Raw genomic sequence first — 25,733 nt, forward strand, 5'->3', positions numbered from 1 at the left:
TTGAGGGGCGGAGACTGAAGAAGGAAAGGGAAGGACTTCTTCCTTTCCAGAGGAGGGCACAGCTGAAGAAGGTATAGTGTATCAAGGGAGCACAGCAAGTGTACCCCAACATTCTTGAAAAATATGGTAGTTGTTAATAAGACATTTTTGTCTAAGCAAATTTTGTCATTATTTAATTTGTTGTTTTAAAATAGATTATTTTTATAGATTAATGTCTCATGGCCAGCTCTAAGAATAGGCAGGGGACCAAGTGGCTGTGGAAAGGTGCCTGGGAAGGTGCCCTGGGCCTGACTGGTTTCTGCACCTGAATTATTCCTCTGGGTCATGTCTTTCACAGTCCCTCAGTAAAATGAAGATGTACTCCTGAAGGTATAGCATTTTATCTAGTAAGAAAAGTCACCACTTAGCCACCAACAAGACTCCGCAGCCAGGCAGAAACCCACCTGTGAAATTCCCTGCACTGTTAATACATGGTTTGGCCTTGCCTAGATAAATGTTCAAAATAGTTCAGTTACCAAATATTTTTGCCCTAACTTAAAACATGCTGGTAAGTAGAATTCCAATTTCAGCATTGAAAGTAATAAAATAATAATGTCAGCAGTGTCTTTTGGTGATCTATTACTAAAGACAGGTAAAAATAGGCAAAAGGTCCTTTGCCTTCCCAAGCCAAAATTAAGAAGAGAATCAGTTAAAGGTAGTTCAAGCCAAACAAAACATTTGCAAGCCTTTAAATACTTCAGGCATAATTGCTTTTTGATTAATCTGGGTATTCTCATGAAGAAAAACTTAGTCAGCTGATGCATGGGTTTCCTTAATAAATTTCTTATGTAAAGTTTATAATGTTGATATTCTTGATTGTAGAATGGAGCTACTAGACAAATGTTTTATGCTGTTCTTAGCTCTCTAGGTTAAAAGAACTAATAGTTGGGTGGCACCTGTGGCTCAAGGAGTAGGGCGCCAGCCCCATATACCAGAGGTGGTGGGTTCAAACCCGGCCCCAGCCAAAAACTGCAAAAAAAAAGAACTAATAGTTAAAAAAAGTAGAGGTGAACTTTTTATCATTCCAAAGGCATTCATGAAAGCTTTACCAATTTCAGAACCTGGGCGTTTCTTTGGGGAAAAGCAGAGTTAGGAAGTGTATCCGTTTTTCTGGAATTCTGTTTATGGGACATCAGTAATATTAACTGTCTGACATTTTCTGTAATAGTAATACTGTGGAAGACAAGTAAATCCAAGTTGAAATCCAGAGACATATTTGATCCCTGTATTTTTTTGCATATGATAGAATACTTTGAAAGCACTTTTTAATTTTTGAGATAAGCAACTTTGATTAGAACAGTTCTGAATTTTTTCAGGGTTGTTTGCATTTGAGGATATAATGATATCTATGAATTCTGTCTCCAGAAAAACATGTATGTACACATACCATAATTTCACATATATTTTATGGGATTTGCAAATGCTTGAAATCCATCCGTGGATTATGGCGAAGTGACTTTGCAGCTTTACTTTGTAGTCAGACTATAGGACTGTTACTGGCGATTGTTGTTATTGTAGGTGAAGGGAAAGCTGACTGGGTTTAAATGTGCATTGTGGGAATATTACCTTTTCATTTTGATGATATCTGAGCCTACAGCTTCTGGGTGTCAGTAGTTCTGAATTTTCACTTGGAGGCGGCACTCAGTGGTGGTCTCTTTCTTAGTGTTTAAAAGGCTGGGTGGTTTGCAGTGTCACAGCAATGTGGAAACTTAAGCCACTGGAGACTTTCTTTTTAATGTAAATGTTTGATGCTCTCCCTCACATTTTGTATTTATCAAATAAGCAGAAATTAGCATCAGCGACATGTATTGAAAGTAAAATTACTTACCTGAGGGAAAGTGTCAGGCTTGTGCCTATTTTTAAAATTCTAATTCAGAAGTGATTTTCTATCATGTTCTTTAATATCAATTAATTAATAATTATTACAATAGCTTGTTTTTTAAACTCCTGCCCAGTAGATGGTACTGTCAGCCTTATTTTGAAATATTCTGTGTTCAGAGGGGTCATTAAAAAAGCTTTTTTTTTAGTTTAATATTTTGTTTTTCAAAAAAGTAAAGTTATTTTTAGCTGTTTTCCTACTAATTAACTTACTACCACCTTCTACACTGACATTTTAGTTGGATACACTTGGTATCGTACTTAACATATTACCTGGGAACTCGTATTTGGAATATACCGTAGGAGAAAATAGTCTCACACTCCGTAACTGTTTCACCTCATTCAGTCTTCATTTAATAATTGTGGACTCTGTGTAGAAATTTGCTTAAGGGGCTGTTTTTAATCTGGTGGAAAGAATAATCATTCAATTGGCAAATGGAGGGCCTTGCTTAAATACTACATATTTGCATGCTCATAATTTCTGTGAAAGATGTAAAAAGTTATAATTTATTATCATTTTGAATATTGAGCTTCCTAGGTTTTTATCACCTGTTAAAATTAGTGGATCCCTAATGTCTTTCTGTTTTAAAGAAAAACAGAAGGGATTTGGAAAACTTTCTAAAATGCATGAGTATGAGATTAAGCCTCACTTCTTCAGAGACAACAAGACCCCTGCACATAAATAACGGTTAAGCCTTCAACATACACACACGGTACAACCAGGTTGTTGTAGAAACATGCTTTGAAGCTTACAAAGAGGTGAGAGGACATTTTCAATATTTAGAATGGGAACATCCATGAAATCAAAAGGCCCTTACTCTTTAGTGAGAAAATTGGCCTATAGCTAGTATACTTGTTTAGTGCTCATGGAAATTTCCTGAGGTTTTGGAGGACTAGAGGTTAAGATAATGGAGAATTCTGAAGAGCAGTAAAAGAAAGAAGAACTGTAGCCCTGGAGACAAAGCGTAGACGGTGACACGGCATGTGTGTCACCTTTCCGGGCGCACATCTTGGAACATAAAGAGAAGGAGGGACAGGTCATTATTTCTTGGACAGGGATGTTCCTTCTTCGTGAACTTGGTGAGCATGGGTGAAACAGATCAGTTCCTGGGAAAGAGTAATTCTTTTACTTTCTTTGATTAATGCCAAAGTGTGAAATTGGGAAAAACACAATTAAAAAATGAAGTGTGTTTGAAATGGCAAGTTCTCCAGGCAAGATGGCGGTTCTGTAGGACAGGGCAGGGCTGCGTGCATCCTGCTGCTTGTTCTGCTCCCCTTCCCTGAATCCCAAATTTGGTAAAATACAAAGGTCTTAGTGTTGGTAGGCGACTTATCAAGGTGTGGTTGTTTAAATTAACTTTTAACATACAATTAACTTGCTTAAAGAAAGACTCTACATATCAGCCATTAAATCTTTGCTGTCCTGAGCACTTCTGTAACTTTTGCCTCTTTTCTGCTAGTTTCGGGTAAATGAGTTTGGAGCCCTGGAAGTTATTACAGATGAGAGTGAGATGGAGAATGTTAGGAAAGCAACTGCGACCACCACTTGGATGGTACCCACTGCTCAAGAAGGTAAGAAAGGGCTGTCTGCATTTTCTTTCTTCTTTGGAAGGATTTGAAATAAGAATATCTAAGGTTTTATAATAGGCTGGAACTTTGAAAGTCCTGGGTGATTTTTGCATCTTATGTTTTTAGGTAAATTTCTGTAATGAGACTGACAGGAGCCAGCTTTTAATTTTTAAAATAGCTAGTAACTATCTTCCTTCCTAATGCCAGATCTGTAATAGCATAAGGTTAGTTGGAAATTTATCAAGTAAATCCATAGGTGATTTAGCCAAAAGCCTGCCACTTTTTTTCTCATCTACTCCAGTGGTTGTAACTAACACCTATATGCTGATGACTCCTAAATCTATATCTCCAGCCCCGACCTCTCCCCCGAGCTCCAGGCCCGTATTTCCACCTGCCTACTGGACATCTCCACCTGGATGTCCCACAGGTACCTCAAACTCCACATGTCTGAAATGCAATTCATTTTCTATTTCTTTCTCCCCTCCCCTCAAACCTTCTCTTTCTTCCCTAACCCATATTTCAGTTGATGGTAGCCCCGTCTACCCAGTGGACAAGCAAGAAATACAGGAGTCATCCTGAATTTGTTCTTCCCATCCCCACATCTTCTTTACTTAATCCTGATTTTAATTTCCTAAATATGTCTGAGATCTGGCCTTTTCTGCCTGTCATCGCTGCCACTGCCTTAATTTAGGCCCTTATCAATCCTCACCTGAGCTATTGCAGAGGTCACTGTGCTTCTAATTTCACCCCCTTTCAAATTACCCTGCACTCTAAAGGCAGAAAACCTTGTGTAGACCGCTTCCTCAACACTTCATTGATCTCTCATTGCCTCTTTAGAAGAACATACAAAGATCGGGTGACCTGCACCCACCTGCTTGCTCCGTCTCCCTCAGGCTCTGTTCCCTTCTTTGTACCTTGTGTTCTGGCAGTGCCAGCAGCACAGAATGAAGTACAAATTTCTCAACACATTGTGTGGTTTCATGCTTTCTTGCCTTTGCTCATGCTGTTTTTTTCTGGCTCGAATGCCGTCTCTTTTTTTGTCCAGTTGGTAAATTCCTCTTGAGCCTTCAAAACCCCATTGAAGCTTTTTATCAGAAAATTCTTCCCTGACCTCCCCCCAGGCTGAATGAATCACTATTTTTTCTGCACTACTTCTGGAACTTGCTCATGCTTCTATTATTGCATGTCTCACATTTATTATAAATACTGGTTTTCTTGCCTGTCTTCTCTTCTAGACTGTGAGCTCTCTTGGGCAAGGTCTATGCTGTCATTATCAGTGTCTAGCATAAATTGGTGCCTATAAAAATGTTTGCTGAATGAATGATTAGACTAAATTATGCAGGCAAAAGGAAATGTAAGTTCTTACACAATTTGGATAAATAGGATCCAGGAGACCTGCTACATTAAAAGTAAAATAAGAAGGTATTGATTTAACCGATTTAGTAAAACAGAATAATCACTCATCAAAAGGTTATAAATGTGAAATAACATGGTGACTCTTTTTAGGTTTTCTCAAAGATACAAATACAGAATAAGATTCTATAGGTCCATAGTTGCGTCTCCAGAATTCAGTGACTTCATTTTACTTTGAAGTCTGTAGAAAAAGCCTTGGACAAACTTTGGTTTATCCTTTCTGCAGAAATGTTTTGAATGATTTCTTGCAAGCTCATCTCCCTCTCCTTGCTAAAACTACATATCAATCAATCATTCATTCAACAAACACTATTCTTTTATTGTATTGCTAACAAAATTATTAGAAGAAAAAGTTTAATTGTATTGTGGGACATATTCTGTCAAGGTTTAAATTTTTTTTCTCCATCTTCTAGTCTTTTCAGAGAAGACTGGGATGCCTTTCAGGTTGAAGGATCCAGTGAAAGTGGAAGGGCTTCAATTCTGTGAGAACTGTTGTCAGTATGGCAATGTAGATGAGTGTCTTTCTGGAGGAAACTATTGCAGCCAGAACTGTGCTCGCCATATCAAAGACAAGTAGGTTTTTGCCCCATTCCATTGATAAAATGGGTTTTAGAGTCCAAGGTGATGGTGCTTGTGAGGGCTTGTATTCTCTGACATCTGACGCCTATTTACACCTTTCTCCCAGACACTTTTCCTTTAGAGGCACGTGAACCCTGACCCCTTTATTGAAGCTGGTGACATCTGTCATGCCTTGTCTGAGTTGTACTGCTAACATTCTGCCTGTAATACAACCTCTCCCCTGTCATCAGCTTTGTCTTTACATTAATCCGATTGCTCCCCAGCTAAGAATATTTCAATTTTTGTGGGGCTACATATACATTTGGATGATACTGAGATTTATGGAAAAGCAGTTTTATTTATATTTTAGGAATTCTCACATAACTTAGCTACAACTTCACGTATAGAATAAGGCTTCCACTGATTGACTAGTAATCAAATGAATGAAAATGGCCTTAGTGGATAGTGTTGTGAGTTGTGTTACTGATGGTCTCAGGTGCAGAGTGAGGGTTGTGACACAGGGACATCCACTGTCACTGGCCATCATATATGATCTTTGGGACCGGTCTGAAAAAGTTTAGCTTATCACCAAGAAGGTGTTTTTCTGACATATAATCTGTATACTACAAAGAAATTACTAGACATTTGTATTTTAGTGGACTTTCCCATGTATTTTAATCAGGTGCAGGTTTGGGGATTTTCTGTTTCTGTTGCCCAACTGATGTTTTACAAAGGTACACTTAGCCTTTTAGGTTGATGTGTCAGTCTTGATAATTGCTAGATCCTTGCTTTAAATGACCCTTGAAAACAAATATCTCGAATAATTGATTCTTTTATTGATATGGATGGCAGATATGGTAAACCGTAATTATAAACTTTTTATAAACTATTTCACATAGATGCTTGGTCCATGCATGAAATTAATCTAATAAATTAGATTCTTGGTCCACTTTCTACCCTGACAGATGTTGTACGTAATAGTGGTTTTAAAGCATTGCTTTATATGATATTCTAATGCCTGTGGATTTCTCCTGGTAATTAAATATTTTTCCTTTGGGGGGGCGGGCACTTGAAAACAATTTTTGCATTGATGATCAGCATGTAGATGTTTGATAGGTATTGTCTGCTGTCACTATTTTGGGTTTATAAACACAACAGAGATCAGAAGGAAGAAAGGGACACAGGGGAAGACAACGAGGAGGAAGATCCCAAGTGTAGTCGGAAGAAAAAGCCAAAATTATCTGTGAAAGCTGACCTCAAGGAGGATGGAGAAGAGAGGGATGACGAAATGGTTAGTAGCTCTTATCCCACTACCGGTGGCGCTGGGAGGCCTCTATGTGGGTCACATCGCGGTCACGAGCACTGCCCTGCAGCCAGTTACTGGGGTAACTGTGTGGCCGTCAACAAGTCACCTTAGCTCTCTGTGTCTCACTATCCCCCTCTCAAAATGGGAATAATAAATATGGCATCCTTCTATCAGGATGAAGAAATGGGATGTCCTGAAATATATTGCTGGAGTGAGAGATAACAGCAAAACCTTAAGTTTTGTAGATGAATCTTAAAATTCCTCTTGACAGCAAAATGCCATTCCCATTTTGGTAAATCGCAGGCAGATCTCATAAACTATATGGGGGGGTAGAAAGTAGCACATAAATATCAGGTATATTTGGGGAAAAGTCATTCAAAATGTGCTAATTAAACATAAATGTATTATCCCTAAAGTGTATATTAATGGTTCAGGGTCTGGAAGCATTTCCCTTAAGGTCAATATTGAGCAAGTGTTATTAGCTGGTCACTATTCTAGAAGCTGGGGATATAGGGATGCGTCAGACAGGTAGGACAGGGTCTCCCTCTTAGAGACACTGCATTCTTATGAAGGGGACATATAATAAACAAACAGGAGAGATGTTAGCTAGTGCTATGTTGAGAATTAAGATAGGACTTTAGGATTGAAGGTGGGTTGTCAGGGAGGCCTCCCAAAGAAGGTGACATGGACAATGTGGTCCAAATAACGAGCAGCCAGCTGTATAAAAAGTGAAGAATGAAGGGTCCTCTGGGCAGCAGAGCTAGGGGAAGTCTCTGCAGTAAGAACGTGTATGGCATTTTCTGTTTAAAGAAATACAAAAGAGCAATATGCTTGAGCTTTGTGGTCTACAGGAGAGTGGAGAGGGTGAAGCCGAAGAGGTATGGGTGGTCCAGGGCTTGGGGGCTTTATGGTATGGCAGAGTAATGGGTCCTTATTGTATTCTGAGTATGAGGGGAGCCATCGTAAACTTGAAGGCACAGGAATGCTTTGTGAGGATGTATGTTTTCAGGTGACCACTGTAGCTTTGATAGATGAGAGCGAGAGTAGAATGAGGGAGGCCAGTTTGGAGTTTATTGCAGCAGACTGTGGAAGAAAGAAGTCAGTGGACTTGGGTCTGTGTTAGAGGTAGGCTTGTTAGAGTATATGAGGAAAGGAGAAAAGCCAGGGATGATTCTTAGATTTTTTGGCTTTGACAATGGACTGGATAATCACGCCGCTTACTAAGAATGAGAAGGCAGGGTGGGGTAGAGAATCAAGAGTCCATTGGCCATCCTGAGTTGGAGATGCTTATTAGCCGTCCAGGGAATAGCCAAGTAGGCAGTTGGGTGCAGACACGTGGAGTCAGGGAGAAGGGGGCTGGAGATAGGGACGACCTTTAAAACCAGGGGGAGTAACTAGAAAGAGAAGAGAGGGGCCTGAGAAGGAGGGGCTGGTACAGTGTGAGGGAAACCAGAGCAGAGAGGCCAGGGAGCGGGGAGTGGACCTTGCCTCCAGGAGCAGCGCAGGAGGGAGCCGTGTCCATGCTTTCAGCGGGTAGTTCTTGGAAACGGTCTTACTTTGTACTGACCTCAGGCCAAAAGCAACACTGTTCTCAAATGTACTATATTCTTTCTTGCCTTAAAAGTTAAGAAGTGAAATTGAAGAGAAGAACAACAGCAAAAAAAAAAAAAAAAAAAAAAAATGCTTCCTGACAGCTTTCTAACTTTTCATTGGTGCCAATTTCATGAACTTTTAAAGTCATCATTTTCCTTTCTTGTAGGAGAATAAACAAGATGGAAGAATCCTGAGAGGTTCACAGAGAGCCCGAAGGAAAAGACGAGGAGATTCCACTGTATTAAAGCAGGGTGAGCTGATGGAAAAAGGTTTTACTTGTAGCCTTCTGATACTGAAAATATTTTACACAGGTAGAAATTTTAGTTATCATTGGGATGGATACTGTGACAGTTCAAGTATTGCTTTGGGATTTTCTACAACTCCATTTCATCAGTAAAAAATTAGGGTTCTGAGGAAGTAAAGAGAAAAATGGAAATTTGTCAACTATCAAATGGTTTCAGGGTAAGCTGGAGAACATCTTTATTTTTCCATCAGGCGGGTGGTTCCTGCTTCTGCCCCTTTACTACAGTATCTGATCTGGTTCATTTTCTAAGGTTTTAGGTTTTTAATGTTTCCTCTCAAAGCACAATGTGGCTGGTGACAAGGGAACTTTTTTCCTTTCATTCTTCCTCAGACAATATTTTATTCCTGTGAGGAATCCAGCCCTTGGGCCCTTGCTTGTGGTATTTTGTCTGGATGAATTCAGGACCTTGAGTCTTTCCCGGAGAGGCCCCAGAGTGCTCCCCAAGGCTTCCCTTGGCCTGGTGCAGCCAGTCTTTGGGTTTAGTTCCCTCCACTGTGTGTCACCCCGATCCCAGCACCACTGTCACCTTTCCCCTGCAGCCCGGCGCCCTGCACCCAGTGCCCCACTTCAGTGTCTAGATGCTTTACTTGCGGGTTCTTCTGTTTATTCCTCAGAAAGTATGGAAATGTCCCTCCCTGCCCCAGGTGCGTAGCCTGACTGCTGTGTCTTTTCAGAGATGACCTTCTGTCTTCTGTGGCTGAGATGAAAGGGAGTAAATTCCTCAGTTACTGTGAATTCTGCCTCAACACGTCTGTTTGCTGGACCTTTCTTTCCCATCTCTTTCCTTTCTACTCTGGATGGAATTCTAGGCCTGTGGCTCTTCTAAGACCTTTTTCCCTCATTTTTTTTTTTTTCCTTTAGATTTTCAGTTTTCTTCCTGGGCTCTATTTTTGCCTGTTCCAGTGTAACCCCAAGATACCTTTCCTCCAACTTTGCCACCCATCAAGCTTTTACAGTCTTCCCTTCATTTCCATTATTTGTCAAATTAATCTAAAATATTAATAAAATTGATATAGCTACCTCCATGTTTTCATCATGTATTCCTTTTACATCTAAAAATTCCAACTCTTGCTGTATTGATTTTTTTTCCCCATCTCTCCAAGATTAATACCCATTCCTCATCCACTCCCTGCACTGGCCTTTCCTCAGTCCTCCATTTCTTGATCTCTTGGGAGAAATGCTTTGCGTGTTCTGCCCCTAGAAGCTCTCCCTTGCTGTAGCTTCCATGGTGAGGTTCTGTCTTCCTGCCATGTCTTCTTCAGTCACTTGAAGTCTTTCCACGTCTTTCCTCCACCCTCCTGTGGTGTCTGCATACCACAGTTCACTTCTTAGCTCTTGTTTCTCGGGAAGAGGAGCCAGGACCAGAGCCAGAGACAGCAGCCGTGGAAATAAGGGGAGAGCCAGGTGCAGAAGTAGTGAGGGAAGTGAGAGTTCACCGAGTGCACCACTGATCTCTTAGAGTTGGAAATTCTGTCACTTTAGTCCGATTTGACTTTCAGGTTTGCCTCCCAAAGGAAAGAAAGCATGGTGCTGGGCATCCTACCTGGAGGAGGAGAAGGCTGTGGCGGTGCCGGTGAAGCTATTCAAGGAGGTATCGGCTCTCTAGAAACACGGTCTGGGAGGCAGAGGAGCTGTGGGATGCTGCTCCAAATTGGGGTTGTCGTTCCCACTGCCTGTTTAGGACATCTGACTTGGGATCATTTCTCAAACACATAGCTTCTCACATGTGTGTTTATGTGGAAGACAGCACTGATGTGTGCACACCTCCCCAGTGCCACGCATGTGGGTGCACGCTAACACATGCATGCTCTTTTCTCTCAGCATTTACTGAGTTTGCACTCATGAACTTTAACAGGGATACTGATACTACTCCCAAAAAACTAGCAGTTTAAAACTGGCAGAAAATTTCATTCATTCAAACATTTTCAAAACATTGAAAAATGGGTCACTATATTATATTAGCTGTAATAAAAACATTTCATCGTACGTGATTTAAAATTAGTTAAAATATATAAATAGCATGTATAGTTTTGAGTAGAAGCTGCTATCACTGGACTAAAACAGGGTCAGTAAACTTTTTCTGTAAAGGCCTAGCTAGTGAATACTTTAAGCTTTTCAGGGCATCTGGTCTCTGTTGCAACAACTCAAGTTGGTTGGTGTAGCACAAAGGCAGCCGGGGCAGTGTGTAAACAGAGGAGCGTGGCTGTGGTCCAGTAAAGCTTTATTTACAAAAACCGGTGATCGGCTGGATTTGACCTACAGACTGTAGTTTGCAGACCTTTGGTTTAAATTATTCAGTTATTTTAAATCATGGCATATAATAAATCTGCCATAGAAATCTTTTTATATATGTATGAGCATAGGGAGTTTTTAAAAAGTGGTGAATGGTAAATGTGAGGACGATTACATCTACATTAAGAACATTTAATTTACACGTAGTAGTAATTACATATAAACTTGTTCTGTGTAATTATTTTCTGTAACTTTGGTCCTTTACAGAATAGAGTTGCTTGCATTTTTATTTTTAAAAGTATAACGACAGCTAATGGTCTGAATCGGCAGTGTATTCATGTGATTCAAAATGTGGAAGTACTAAAAGGCTGTGAATTGTGTCCCTCACAGCACTGCCCCGCTAAGCACCAGGTTTGCCTCTCCTAAGTGACTGCTATTACCAGTTCTTAAATTCCCTTCCTGGAAAATTCTACATACATAGAGGCAATTTACACAAATCCTCCCCTCTCTGCCTTAAACCAAATGGCAATATCTGATATATACTTTCTGGATGTTCCTTTTTTTTGTTTAACTTGGCAGTTTGGAGATGATTTCAGCTTGTGAATCCCTTCGTCATTCTTTTATGCTAATGTATAGTATTCCCTCTTAGGCGTGTTCCATAATAATTTACATTGCTCAGTACTGACTGACACACACCAGTAGATCCTCTGAAATTGCTAGAGGTTGAACCAAGTTCCTTTCTCCTAGCAATGTGTGTGTACATCTGTTTTCCCAGAACCTTACCAACATGAAGTTATCAAACTTATTGATCTTTACTAACCTGATGGGTGAAATGTACCTGAGTGACAGTTTTACTTTGTATGACTCTTACGGGTAAAAGTTAAACCTCTTTTCAAATATGTAAAAGGCAAAAGCTGTAACACTTTCAATTTCTTTTCATTTGATCCATTTATAGCTTTTGTCCATTTTTCCATTGAATTATTTATTAATCCTTTTGGGTTTTTAGGATTTGTTTGTTTATGTATTTGTTAGATAGACTTTTATTTTAAGAATGGTAGTTACTCATGTTCTCAGTCGGATGAGATGCTGAAACTGCTGTCCTCTTGCCTTGTTAGTATCAGTCCTTTCCATATAACAAAAACGGATTCAAGGTTGGCATGAAGCTAGAAGGCGTGGACCCGGAGCACCAGTCTGTGTACTGTGTTCTCACAGTGGCTGAGGTAAGTTTTGCCTCATCTTTCTTTTTAAAAACAAAATAATGATTATTTTAATAATCAGGACTAACTGCCATTGTTTGAGGGCTTGCTTCATCCTGGTTCAGTGCGTGATGTTGTGTGTACATTATCTCATCTAATCTTTCCAAGAATCCTGTGCAGGTTATTTTTTTTTCATCCTTGTTCTGTAGGTTAGAGAACTAAGGCTCAGAGAGGTGAAGTGATTAATAAAAGGCCACACAGCATCAAAGTGATGGAACAAGGATTTGAACTCAGATCTACCTGATTGCATAGTTTTTGCCATACTATGTCAGGCCAATGGAGCTACTTAGGTCTTTCTTTTTAGGTATTTTGCAGTATCTCTGTGAAATTGTTCAGGAAAAGGTGACTACTTAATTATATATATATATATATATATATATACACGTATATATGCACATACACATACATGGAGATAAATACGTATGTGAATGTATATATGTATATTCGTGTGTGTGTGTGTGTGTGTGTGTGTATTTCAATCCAATATATTGCTGAGGGCACTTTGTAAAAATTATTTCCCTCCTCTGTTAGCTTCCTCCTTGCTCTCTCTCTTGAGACAGGAATATGTGTGTTTTAAAAATTCCCTCCAAAAGAATGAGATAGATGGTCTTGTGCACGAGTTTTAGGTATCATAGTATTTTTTCATCAACTTCGTTAATTTGTAAGAAGCTCAGCTCCTGCAGGACCCAGTGACCTATAATAGCTCGGTGATGATCATCTCCGTAAATGATAGCGCGCAGTTATGTAGAGCATTCCAGTTGCTAATCCAAGTGCTTTCTTTCTATTGGCTCATACTAATTTTCAAAATAACTTTTGAGGCTGGGTGTGGTGGCTCATGCCTGTAATTCCAGCTCTTTGGGAGGCTAAGGTGGATGGATCGCCTGAGCTCATCAGTTGGGAGACCAGACCGAGCTAGAGGGGGATTCCATCTCTAAAAATAGCCAGGTGGAGAGAAATGATTCCTGGGAAAGGCTGCCTAGAAGAGGTGCTATTCATCTCGTATCTGGAAGAATAAATCAGCATCTGTCAGGTGGAGATCAAAGAAACGGCATACCAGGTGGCCAGAACACCACGCCAAGGCCCGGAGTCCATGACAGCTACAGTGTGGGATAGTCCTGCACAGAGGAAAGACCATGTGAAGACACAAAGAGAAAGAGGCCATCTGCAAGCCAAGGAAAGAGACTCAGAAGAAAACAGACCTGCCTACACCTTGGTCCTGGACTTCTAGGCTCTGGAACTGTGAGAGAGAACTGTTATTTAAGCCACCCAGTCTGTGGTACATTATTATGGCAGCCTTAGCAAACTAATACAGATGAGTATAAAATCTTGAGATACCGCCCAGACCTCCTTAAGATCTGCACCGCGATCGCGATCAGCTCCTGCCCGGACCTCCTTAAGAGCTGTGCTGTGACCATGACCGGCGCCCGTCAAGACCACTGTAAAGCTGCGCCGCCCAGACCTCCATAAGAACTGTGCCACGACTACGATTGGCGCTAGCCCAGACCTCAGTAAGAGCTGCGATGCCACCCCCATCCCGCGACCCATGCCCACTGGGCCTCCGCACGCCCTGACCAGGAACTGCAAGAGCCGCACAACCCCGCATCCTACCTCCTGTACCCTTCTTGCCTCCACACCTGCCTGCTCATCTGGGCAGGGACTCTGGTAGCCGCATGCACTCCGGAGCCCTCCCTGCCTCTGCACGGAGCCCTTCTCCTGGCCAGAGACTGCTGGAGCCTTGTGCTCTCTGTGCCACAGTCACTGGGTGCCAGGCACTCCCAGAACTTTGTGCACCACCCCCAGCCCTGTTGGTGGATCCGGGTGTGTCACACTCCAGAGCAGCTTCCACAACCAGAACTCCCTGGCTGGGGCAGCCCCAGAGGAACTACACAGGGTCACTCCCTGCACAGATCCGGCAACAATAGAGTGATCCTCTGGGGTCTAATCTTGGAGAGACACCTCCCCAACTCTGAGGATGGCCAGAGGCAATGGTGAAAAACAATCATGAGGCAAAATCAACAGAAAAACTCTGGCAATATGAATAATTGGGGGAGTAGATCAACACCCCCAAGGATCAATGGGGCAGACGCAGCACAAGATCCCATGCACAAACAAATAGCTGGGATGTCAGAAATCGAATTCAGAATCTGGATAGCAAATAAGATCGAATTAGAATTCCAAGTAGTAACCCAAAAGATATCTCAAGAATTCAACAAATTCAAAGACCAAATGACCAAAGATTTTGACACATTGAGAGAAGAAGTTGCATCCCTCAAAGATCTGAAAAACACAGTAGAATCCCTCAGTAACAGAATGGAGCAAGCAGAAGAAAGGATTTCCGACATCGAAGACAAAGCTTTCGAATGCTCCCGAACTCTCAAAGAGGAAGAGAAATGTAGGGCAAAAACAGATCACTCACTCAGAGAGCTCTGGGATAATTCAAAGAAAACCAATATTCGTCTTATAGGGATCCTCGAACTTGACGAAGTGGCTTCACAAGGCACAGAGTTTCTTCTCCATGAGATTATGAAGGAGAACTTTTCAGACATACCAAGAGATTCCGAAATTCAGATAGCAGGCAGTTTCAGAATTCAAGCACGACTTAACTCGAATAAGACATACCCCATACATATTATAATCAATTTCACTAAAGTTAATATGAAGGAGAAAATTCTGAAAGCAGCCAGATGAAAGAAAACCATCACCTACAAGGGGAAGAATATTAGAATAACTGCAGATCTCTCTGCTCAAACCTTTCAAGCTAGAAGAGGATGGTCATTGACTTTTAATCTCCTAAAAACAAAATAACTTTCAACCCAGCTAAACTGAGTTTCATTTATGACAGAGAAATTAAATACGTTAATGACATTCACATGTTGAAGAAATTAGCTATAACTAAACCAGCTCTCCAGGATATTCTCAGGATGGTCATCGACTTTTAATCTCCTAAAACAAAATAACTTTCAAGCCAGGATCCTGTACCCAGCTAAACTGAGCTTCATTTATGACGGAGAAATTAAATACTTCAACGACATTCACATGTTGAAGAAATTTGCCACAACTAAACCAGCTCTCCAGGACATTCTTAGACCTATCCTCCATAAAGACCAGCATAATTCTCCACCACAAAAGTAAACCCACCCAAAAAATTTTTGATCAAATTCCAACTTCCACAGTCGCAAAAGGATTAAAAATGTCCACCGGTCTCTCGAAAGGCTTATCAATAGTCTCAATTAATGTGAATGGTTTAAATTGTCCTCTAAAGGGGCATAGGTTGGCAGACTGGATACAAAAACTCAAGCCAGATATCTGCTGCATCCAAGAATCGCATCTTACATTAAAGGCAGATATACACTCAGGGTGAAGGGATGGTCATCTATATTCCAGGCAAATGGAAAGCAGAAAGGCGTTACAATCCTGTTCGCAGATGCAATAGGCTTTAAACCAACCAAAATAATTAAGGCTAAGGATGGACACTTCATATTTGTTAAAGGTAATACTCAATATGATGACATCTCTATTATTAATATTTATGCACCCAACCAGAATGCACCTCAATTTATAAGAGAAACTCTAACAGACATGAGCAACTCGATTTCCTCCACCTCCATAGTAGTTGGAGATTTTAACACCCCTTTAGCAGTCCTGGATAGATCCTCCAAAAAGAAGCTAAGCAAAGAAATTTTAGATTTAAACTCAACCATTCAACATCTGGACTTAACAGATATGTACAGAACATTTCATCCAAAAAAAACTGAATACACATTCTTCTCATCAGCCCATGGAACATAATCCAAAATCGACCACATCCTAGGCCACAAATCTAACCTCAGCAAATTAAAAAAAACAGAAATTATTCCTTGCATCTTCTCAGACCATCAAGGAATAAAAGTTGAACTATATAACAATAGGAACCTACATACCCATACAAAAACATGGAAGCTAAACAACCTTATGCTGAAGGATACATGGGTTATAGATGAGATTAAGAAGGAAATCACCATATTTTTGGAACAAAACAAAAATTAAGACACAAACTACCAGAACCTCTGGGATACTGCAAAGGCAGTCCTAAGAGGGAAATTTATAGCACTGCAAGCCTTCCTCAAGAAAACGGAAAGAGAGGAAGTCAATAACTTAATGGAACATCTCAAGCAACTGGAGAAAGAAGAACACTTCAACCCCAAACTCAGCAGAAGAAAAGAAATAACCAAAATCAGATCAGAATTAAATGACATTGAAAACAAAAGAATTGTACAACAGATCAATAAATCCAAAAGCTGGTTTTTTGAAAAGATCAATAAAATAGATAGTCCTTTGGCCAACCTAACCAGGAAAAAAAGAGTGAAATCTCTAATTTCATCCAGAAATGGTAATGATGAAATAACAACAGACCCCTCAGAAATTGAAAAAATCCTTAACGAATACTACAAGAAACTCTACTCTCACAGATTTGAAAATCTGAAAGAAATCGACCAATACTTGGAAGCGCTCCACCTACCAAGACTTAGCCAGAACAAAGTGGAAATGTTGAACAGTCCTATATCAAGTTCTGAAATAGCATCAACTATACAAAATCTCCCTAAAAAGAAAAGCCCAGGACCAGATGGCTTTATGTCAGAATTCTACCAAACATTTAAAGAAGAACTAGTACCTATACTACTAAACCACTTCCAAAATATAGAAAAAGAAGGAATATTACCCAGCACATTCTACGAAGCAAACATCACCTTGATCCCAAAACCAGGGAAAGACCCAATGAGAAAAGAAAATTATAGAGCAATATCACTAATGAATATAGATGCTAAAATACTAAGATCCTAACAAACAGAATCCAACAACACATCAAAAAAATTATACACCATGACCAAGTGGGATTTATCCCAGGGTCTCAAGGCTAGTTCAATATACGTAAATCTATAAATGTAATTCAACACATATACAAACTTAAAAATAAAGACCATATGATTCTTTCAATTGATGCAGAAAAAGCTTTTGATAATATCCAGCATCCCTTCATGAGCAGAGCACTTAAGAAAATTGGTATAGAAGGGACATTTCTGGGTGGCGCCTGTGGCTCAGTGAGTAGGGCGCCGGCCCCATATGCCGAGGGTGGCGGGTTCAAACCCAGCCCCGGCCAAACTGCAACAAAAAATAGCCGGGCGTTATGGCGGGTGCCTGTAGTCCCAGCTGCTTGAGAGGCTGAGGCAAGAGAATCGCGTAAGCCCAAGAGTTAGAGGTTGCTGTGAGCTGTGTGACGCCACGGCACTCTACCCAAGGGCGGTGCAGTGAGACTCTGTCTCTACAAAAAAAAAAAAGAAGGGACATTTCTTAAACTAATAGAGGCCATCTATAGCAAACCCACAGCCAATATCGTATTGAATGGAGTTAAATTGAAATCATTTCCACTGGAACCAGGCGAGGTTGCCCATTGTCTCCATTGTTCTTTAACATTGTAATGGAAGTTTTAGCCATTGCAATTAGGGAAGAAAAGGTGATCAAGGGTATCCACATAGGGTCAGAAGAGATCAAACTTTCACTCTTCGCAGATGATATGATCGTATATCTGGAAAACACTAGGGATTCTACTACAAAACTTTTAGAAGTGATCAAGGAATACAGCAATGTCTCAGGCTACAAAATCAACACCCATAAATCTGTAGCCTTTATATATACCAACAATAACCAAGCCAAACAAACAGTCAAGGACTCTATTCCTTTCACAGTAGTGCCAAAGAAGATGAAATATTTGGGAGTATACCTAGCAAAGGACGTGAAAGATCTCTACAAAGAGAAATATGAAACTCTAAGAAAAGAAATAGCCGAAGATGTCAACAGATGGAAAAACATACCATGCTCATGGCTGGGAAGAATCAACATTGTTAAAATGTCCATACTGCCCAAAGCAATATATAACTTTAATGCAATTCCTATTAAAGCTCCATTGTCATATTTTAAAGATCTTGAAAAAATAATACTTCGTTTTATATGGAATCAGAAAAAACCTCGAATAGCCAAAACATTACTGAGCAACAAAAACAAAGCAGGAGGAATCACGCTACCAGACTTGAGACTGTACTATAAATCCATAGTGATCAAAACAGCGTGGTATTGGCTCAAAAGCAGAGAAGTAGATGTCTGGAACAGAATAGAGAACCAAGAGATGGATCCAGCTACTGTTATTTAATCTTTGACAAGCCAATTAAAAACATTCAGTGGGGAAAAGATTCCCTATTTAACAAATGGTGCTGGGTGAACTGGCTGGCAACCTGTAGAAGATTGAAACTGGACCCACACCTTTCACCATTAACTAAGATAGACTCTCACTGGATAAAAGATTTAAACTTAAGACATGAAACTATAAAAATACTTGAAGAAAGTGCAGGGAAAACTCTTGAAGGAATCGGCCTGGATGAATGTTTTATGAGGAGGACTCCCCAGGCAATTGAAGCAGTATCAAAAATATACTACTTGGACCTGATCAAACTAAAAAGCTTCTGCACAGCCAAGAACATAGTGAGTAAAGCAAGCAGACAGCCCTCATAGTGGGAGAAAATATTTGCAAGTTATACCTCCGATAAAGGTCTAATAACCAGAATCCACAGAGAACTCAAATGTATTAACAAGAAAAGAACACGTGACCCCATCTCAGGGTGGGCAAGGGACTTGAAGAGAAACTTCTCTAAAGAAGACCAATGCAAAATCTACAAACACATGAAAAAAAGCTCATCATCCTTAATCATCAGAGAAATGCAGATCAAAACTATTCTGAGATATCACCCAACCCCAGTAAGAGTAGCCCACATAACAAAATCCCAAAACCAGAGATGTTGGTGTGGATGTGGAGGAAAGGGCACACTTCTACACTGCTGGTGGGAATGCCCACTAATACGTTCCTTCTGGAAGGATGTTTGGAGAATACTTAGAGACCTAAAAATAGACCTGCCATTTGATCCTATAATTCCTTTACTAGGTTTATACCCAGAAGACCAAAAGTCACAATATAACAAAGATATTTGTACCAGAATGTTTATTGCAGCCCAATTCACAATTGCTAAATCATGGAAGAAGCCCAAGTGCCCATCGACCCACAAGTGGAGTAACAAATTGTGGTACATGTATACCATGGAATATTATGCAGCCTTAAAGAAAGATGGAGACTTTACCTCGTTCATGTTTACATGGATGGAGCTGGAACATATTCTTCTTAGCAAAGTATCTCAGGAATGGATGAAAAAGCATCCAATGTACTCAACCCTACTATGAAGCTAATTTATAGCTTTCACATGAAGGCTATAACCCAACTATAGCACAGGAATATGGGGAAAGGACCAAGGAAGGGGAGGGGAGAGGGGAGGTTAGGGTGGAAGGAGGGTATTGGGTGGCGTCACACCTACGGTGCATTTTAGAATGGGTACAGGTGAAACTTAACTAAATGCAGTAAAAAGGAGATTCAGGTGTCAAACAATAATAGCAAGATATTATCAGTGTAGGCCTATGGTGGCCTACATATACAAAGTAAATACACACCATAATAAAAAAAGTAAAAATAAAATAAAAATAGCCAGGCATTGTGGTATGCACCTATAGTCCCACTTCAGGGGTCTGAGGCAAGAGGATCCCTTCAGCCCAAGAGTTAGAGGTTGCTGTGAACCAGGGCATTCTATAGGGGGACAACCAAGTGAGACTGTCTCAAAATAGAAAAAAACAATTTTTGAAGTGGAGCCCTTTCCTCTTATTTTTCAGATAAGAAAACTGAGGCAGAGAGAGCTAAAGTAACTTGTGGCTTGTAATATGCAGTGAAAGGAAATGGCTACTCTTATCAGAAAATTGATGTGGAGCATTTTTGCAGATTTTATATAAAATATCAGAATACTGTCACTCTCAAACTCGATTAGACATTGTATGTGTTCTCCTTCCTGGACTCTGGAGGTTTTGTCTGGCCCTTTGGAGTTGGAAGGGGAGAGTTAGAATTTCTGGGGAATAATTGGATTAGTCCTTTGAAGTGCACGAGATTTCTCAGAGAGGGGAGAAGGTGTGAATTGCTAGTGCAGGAGAATAGCAGATATTAGGGGTGGGTACAAGAGAAAAAGCTAGAGAAGGATCTGGAAAGGAACAGGCAGAGGCAAAGGAAGCTGGGTGAGTGGGTCTCTAGCAGAACCAGGGAGAGTGAATAGCTGACGTGTGTGTGTGTGTGTGTGTGTGTGTGTGAGGGGTGAGGGGCGAGTAGCATCAGATGCTTCAGATGAGGGAGATGAGGTTGGTGTGTCCTGGGCCAGGGCAGTTAATTTGAGACAGAACTGAGTTTTATGAAAGCATTGTGAGGAAACAGGTTCAGTGAGCATGCACTGGTTTGGAGAAGTTTAGCTGTTAAAGAGCAAAGAATTTCTATGGTGTATGTATCTTTTAATTCTTGCTTTTTGAAGGAGATGTATTTTACTTTGCACTTCTTTTAAATTATTTTTTTTTTAATTTGAATCACTTATCTTTATTGCTTCGAGAGAAACAAGACTATTTTGTGATTTGGTATTTTTTTTTATTATAATATTTATTTATTTATTTTATTGTTAAATCATAGCTGTGTACATTAGTGCAATCGCCTGTACCCATTCTAAGATGCGCCATAGATGTGGCCCCACCCATTACCCTCCCTCCACCAAACAGACCTGAGGATCTATGTCTTTTGTTCAGATTGAGGAGGAAGAGTCTTGGGAATAACTGGGCTGGCGAACTGAAAGAACAGGAGTCTGGGTTGATAGGGTTGGGTTTTCCCAGTGACTAGTTAGTCGCGGAGCAGCTTCTGACAGGGACGAGGTCCACAGGAGTGAGGGTTTGAAGTGGAGAGGAAATGAAGGCAGCAAAGTGCCAGGCTCCTGGGTAAGTCATCCTGTGGCTGACAGAGTGCCCAGAGAGGGAGAGGAAGCCGGGCTGGGCCTTTGGAAAGTGAGAGGGGCTATTTGGGAGGTTAGCACCGGGATGTTGACAGCTGAGGTGGTGGCACCACTGAAGAGGGACAGGCCCAGGAGCCGCTGTGTTGCCAGGTGGAGAGCAGGATGAGCAGCCCTGAGGAAAGGCTGGCGGGTGGTGAACTATGTTTGTCTCTGGCAGGGAGGCTAAGGATGTGGGACACTTTTTACCGAAGCATAGCACCCCAGAAGGTGTGAGATGAGAAGAGAGACTATTGGGAAACAGCAAGGGTGGCTCAAGGGGACAGAAGCTCAGAGCAGTATGCCTGCAAGGGGACTAGTGGCTGAAGATTACTAAAAGGACTTAGCTCTTAGGCAATGACCAGACACCTGAGTGGGAGGCAGAGTCAAGAAGTGGGCCCTGAGTTCCTTCTTGGCATGGCGTGTGAGGTGGGGAGGGGGGAACTACTTACCCTTCATGAGAGACTGTGTTTCCCAGGTTGTCCAGGCTCAGCTTTGTGGGGAGTCTGATCTCTCTAGAGGGGGGTGAGCTTTGTTGTAAATTTTATGTATGTGATACATCAGTGCATTATAATACAAGATAAAATATAAAAAGTCCATCATTCCCTTTCTGTCCCTGCCTTCTCCCAACCTCTTCTCAGAATAAATCATTGTTAATGTTTTGGCAGATAACTCTGCAGGACCTTTCTTTCTATAAGTTAAATGCGTATGTGTAAGTGTGTATATAAACGTATGTGTATGAATGCATTTCCTTAGATACGTGAATATACGCACATGTACATATAATCATGTACACCCATGGACACCCACACAGATAATTTTCTCATAAATGAACTCAGCCTATGTAATTTGTTTTGTGTAATTTGAGTTGTCCACAGCTCAGATGTTGCCACTTGGATTTTAACAATATGTTTTAGAGAACTTTCTGTGATGGTAACTGTACAGCCACCTCATTATTTGGGAATTAATTGCCCTGGCTCTGCACTTGTGTTCAGGCTTCTGCAGGGCAGGTGTTCCTGGAGTAGGTGTGGTGTGTGTGTTTCTGCCTGCTAGTGGGAGGAAGATTGAGGGCTGAACCCTCTGACAGCCTAGGGCAGAACCACGACCCAGCTCAGGTCACAAAAACCCAAGTGTCCTTTTATCTCAGAATGTCCCTAATGGGGTCCTGTAGGCAGACGCAGGGTGTGTGTTACACAGAGTGAGTTCTTCCCAACATTTCAAGGGGCTTGTCTCATCTGAAGTGTGAACTAGAGGAGCCTTGTCTGTCTTCCAACCCAGCTACTGTTGGAGAAGAAAATGTGTTGCCTTTTCTTCATGTGCTGACCCGATGTGGTCTGCATCATTCACTATGGCCAGAGCGCCCACTTGGGGCCCAGCTGGAGCTTTGTGTGGGGTGCTGGTCCGGCTACTTCCCTGCCGCCTCACCTTGGTCCAAATAGGGAATTGACTTATATTCGTGGGAAAATTACTCTTCACCAGTTGTCCACAGCTCAGATGTTGCCAGAACACCACAGCCTGGCTCTTTCTAATAAAATAGACTTTACCTTTAGATTTTATTGATTTAGTTTTTCTTGCTGTTAATGTGACTAGTTTGATTAATATAAGCTACAGCATACTTGACGTCCATGTTTGTTTTTGTATACATATATGAATATTCTGTGTTTGTCTGTTTGTTTTTTAATTACCCAACCTTGTTTTACCTATTTCAGGTTTGCGGATACCGGATAAAGCTTCACTTTGATGGATATTCTGACTGCTATGACTTCTGGGTCAATGCAGATGCTCTGGATATTCACCCAGTTGGGTGGTGTGAGAAAACTGGCCATAAACTCCATCCTCCCAAAGGTATTGTCACTTTTTGATTTATATTTTAAATTTGGTAAAAACTCATTTTGTTACATGCTGATTTGGAATTTTTAAGAATTCAGACTTTATGGCAATTCATGGGGCCCCTAATTCAAACTTACTATTTATGTTGACAAATGTTTATTAAAGTGAAAGAAGTTAAAGGTAGAATCCAACATGGACGAAACTATGTCCATGTTCTTACTGCCTATAAAATAATGTTTGCATGATACTTACCTTTGTACGCAACTTTCACATACAGATTTCTATCATATATATATACATCCTTGAAAAACTGATTGGAAAAGGAGTTTTAACTAGTTTATACAACTAAGGTTATGTACTGATATTTTAGTATATAGAAAATCCTGAGAAATTATCCATGAACTTATAGATCTTAATATTTTAGGAGATTGAAAAGGAGATGGCAACTCTGAAAATTGACTTAGGTGGGGATTGAACTCATAGCAATTACTTTTTTTGAAATTGAGTTTTTTATTATAGTGATTTTTGCTTTTTTATGTTTATATAAAGATCCAGAACATCATTTTTCAGGTCATCTCTAAGGTGTTTAATATCTTGTTTCCTTTTTTCCAACCATTACATTTTTAAAACTTATTTGACTGAGATAGATAGATTTATCGTTATTTACTTGATGTCAAAAAGTTACATTACTCAAGTGCCCACCAATCCATGAATGGATTAATTAACTGTGGTAGACGTCTACTGTGGAACACCGTTCAGCCGTAAAAAAAAGATGGGAAACTTCATATCTTTTGTATTTAACTGGACGGACTTGAAAAACATTCTCCTTAGTAAAGTATTTCAAGAAAGGAAAAGAAAGCAAGCCATGTACTAGAGCAGTGGTTCTCAACCTTCCTAATGCCGCAGCCCTTTAATACAGTTCCTGTGGGTCACAACCCACAGCTGGAGAACCGCTGTACGAGAGGAAGAACACAATTAAATTCAAGAAGAAGGGAAGGTGGAAGGGACTCAGTGAGCTTTCATCTAAAGGGTACAGTGTTGGGGTACATAGCACACCTCCTGGGTGAAGGACTCAGTACAACTTGGGGTTTGTTTGTTTGTTTGTTTTTTTCCCCAGTTTTTGGCCGGGGCTGGGTTTGAACCCACCACCTCTGGCAGACACATGGAGCCGGCACCCTATTCCTTTGAGCCACAGGCGCCGCCCAGTACAACTTGTTTTTTTTCCTAACAAACTCAAACGATGTAACCTAATCGTATGTACCTTTATATTAATCTGAAATAAAAAATTTAGGTTACTAATGTGACATTTTTGGCCTGTCTCAGGGCTTTTATCTTTTAATGGACCAGCCAATCCTTGGTTGTAAGTGAAAAATCCATGGCCAAATCCATATTTCCAGATAGCTGAGGATTAAACAAAAAGGCATAGGAAAGGTGAAGAGGAAAAAGAAAATTTGTAAGCATTTTTGTGAATTGACCTCTTATTTATGGTGAATTATTGACTGTTTCTTTTTCATGCTACCTTTTAGACATTAATGAGAACATATTAGCTGATAAAATACAATGCTCAATTTCCTTTTATTTAAGGAACTGTTGACTTTAATAAAATTGTGCAAATTAATGCAGGGATATTTCCCTTAGTGTAATTGGCCAGCGTCCTTACTTCATGAACCTTTAGCATCATTCTTGTGGTGATAGGCCAAAAAGATTTTACCTGATTTATGACTTCTTTTCCCCTGAGTTCCATAACTTCTGTAAGTTAGTCTCCCCTAATAGAATAGGCCAGAGAAGGATAGAGAACTTGATGGGTCCCGTTCACTAGTCTTACTGCTGAGGAAGTCTGCCCACACACCCGTGGAAACAGCCTGGTGATGAAAAGTGTGCCTGGACATATGTGCATTTTCTTCCTCATCCTTGTCTTCGTATTTCCTACCATTCATTCAGAATTGAAAAAATACAAAGATTCATAGCTGTGCTTAACAATTCATAGTTATGAATTATGAGTTAATTTTTGTTTATTTAAAAAAAATCACTTGATGGCTTGATTGGAGCATGTTGGAGTTGTATATACATAAAAGTGGGACCAGAAAACTAAGAGTACAGTAGTTCATTGTTTCCCTAAGTCTGTTCATATGTGCTTATTCTAGGATATAAAGAAGAAGAATTTAATTGGCAGACTTACCTTAAGACATGCAAAGCTCAAGCTGCTCCGAAGTCATTATTTGAAAATCAGAATATAGTAAGTTCATCTAAAATACTTTTCCTTTTAATGGAAGTGAGTTTTTGAGTATCTCATATGAGAAATTACAAATGATAAATTAATAAGGAACTATAATAAATTTATTGCCTTGATAGAGTGTTCTTATCTTAAGCTTGAAAATTAGCTTAAAATCTTCATGAATGTATATGTAATGTATAGCCATCTGGATTGTCTTTTTTATTGAATTATAGAAGACAGTATATAAAATCCAGGTGACGTTGGCAGTTAATATGCATAAAAATTAAACTGAGATACTTTATTGTTCTGATTACTTAGGAGTGCTGTTCAGGTGGGATTCACCTGGGGCCGTGAAGGGAGCCCTGTTTAGTTTACCTGCAGGAGGCCTCTGGAGACTGACTTACATTCACTCCAGCATATTGCTGTATTAGCAGCATCACAGAAGCAAAGTCTAGACGTTGTGTGTATTTTCTGCTTCTTCACCTGTACTCCCGCTTTCTGTTACGTGTTCCTCTGACGGCATGCATCTCTTCAGGGGGCTGGATAGGTTACAGTCTTCTATTCCCAACAACAGAGGACAAATAAGTAGAAAAGCAAAATACCATCTTTACAACCA

General features: G+C 40.3%; 1 protein-coding gene across 7 annotated transcripts in view; it reads left to right on the plus strand.

Moving 5' to 3' along the window:
• L3MBTL3 (L3MBTL histone methyl-lysine binding protein 3) overlaps window positions 1–25,733 on the plus strand; it is a 132,962-nt gene that overhangs the window by 29,125 nt on the left and 78,104 nt on the right. For 4 of the 7 annotated variants that reach the window (XM_053592346.1, XM_053592350.1, XM_053592348.1 and 1 more), the window contains 9 exons: window positions 3,378–3,489; window positions 3,839–3,913; window positions 5,313–5,472; window positions 6,616–6,748; window positions 8,523–8,607; window positions 10,160–10,251; window positions 12,008–12,112; window positions 22,782–22,917; window positions 25,047–25,138. In XM_053592346.1, the coding sequence (XP_053448321.1) occupies window positions 3,378–3,489; window positions 3,839–3,913; window positions 5,313–5,472; window positions 6,616–6,748; window positions 8,523–8,607; window positions 10,160–10,251; window positions 12,008–12,112; window positions 22,782–22,917; window positions 25,047–25,138 (990 nt within the window). The remainder of the gene's footprint in view (window positions 1–3,377; window positions 3,490–3,838; window positions 3,914–5,312; window positions 5,473–6,615; window positions 6,749–8,522; window positions 8,608–10,159; window positions 10,252–12,007; window positions 12,113–22,781; window positions 22,918–25,046; window positions 25,139–25,733) is intronic. The other 3 variants (XM_053592351.1, XM_053592352.1, XM_053592349.1) reach the window with 2 other exon arrangements.

The sequence above is a fragment of the Nycticebus coucang genome, chromosome 5, assembly GCF_027406575.1.
Source record: "Nycticebus coucang isolate mNycCou1 chromosome 5, mNycCou1.pri, whole genome shotgun sequence".
Classification (NCBI taxonomy): Eukaryota; Metazoa; Chordata; class Mammalia; order Primates; family Lorisidae; genus Nycticebus; species Nycticebus coucang.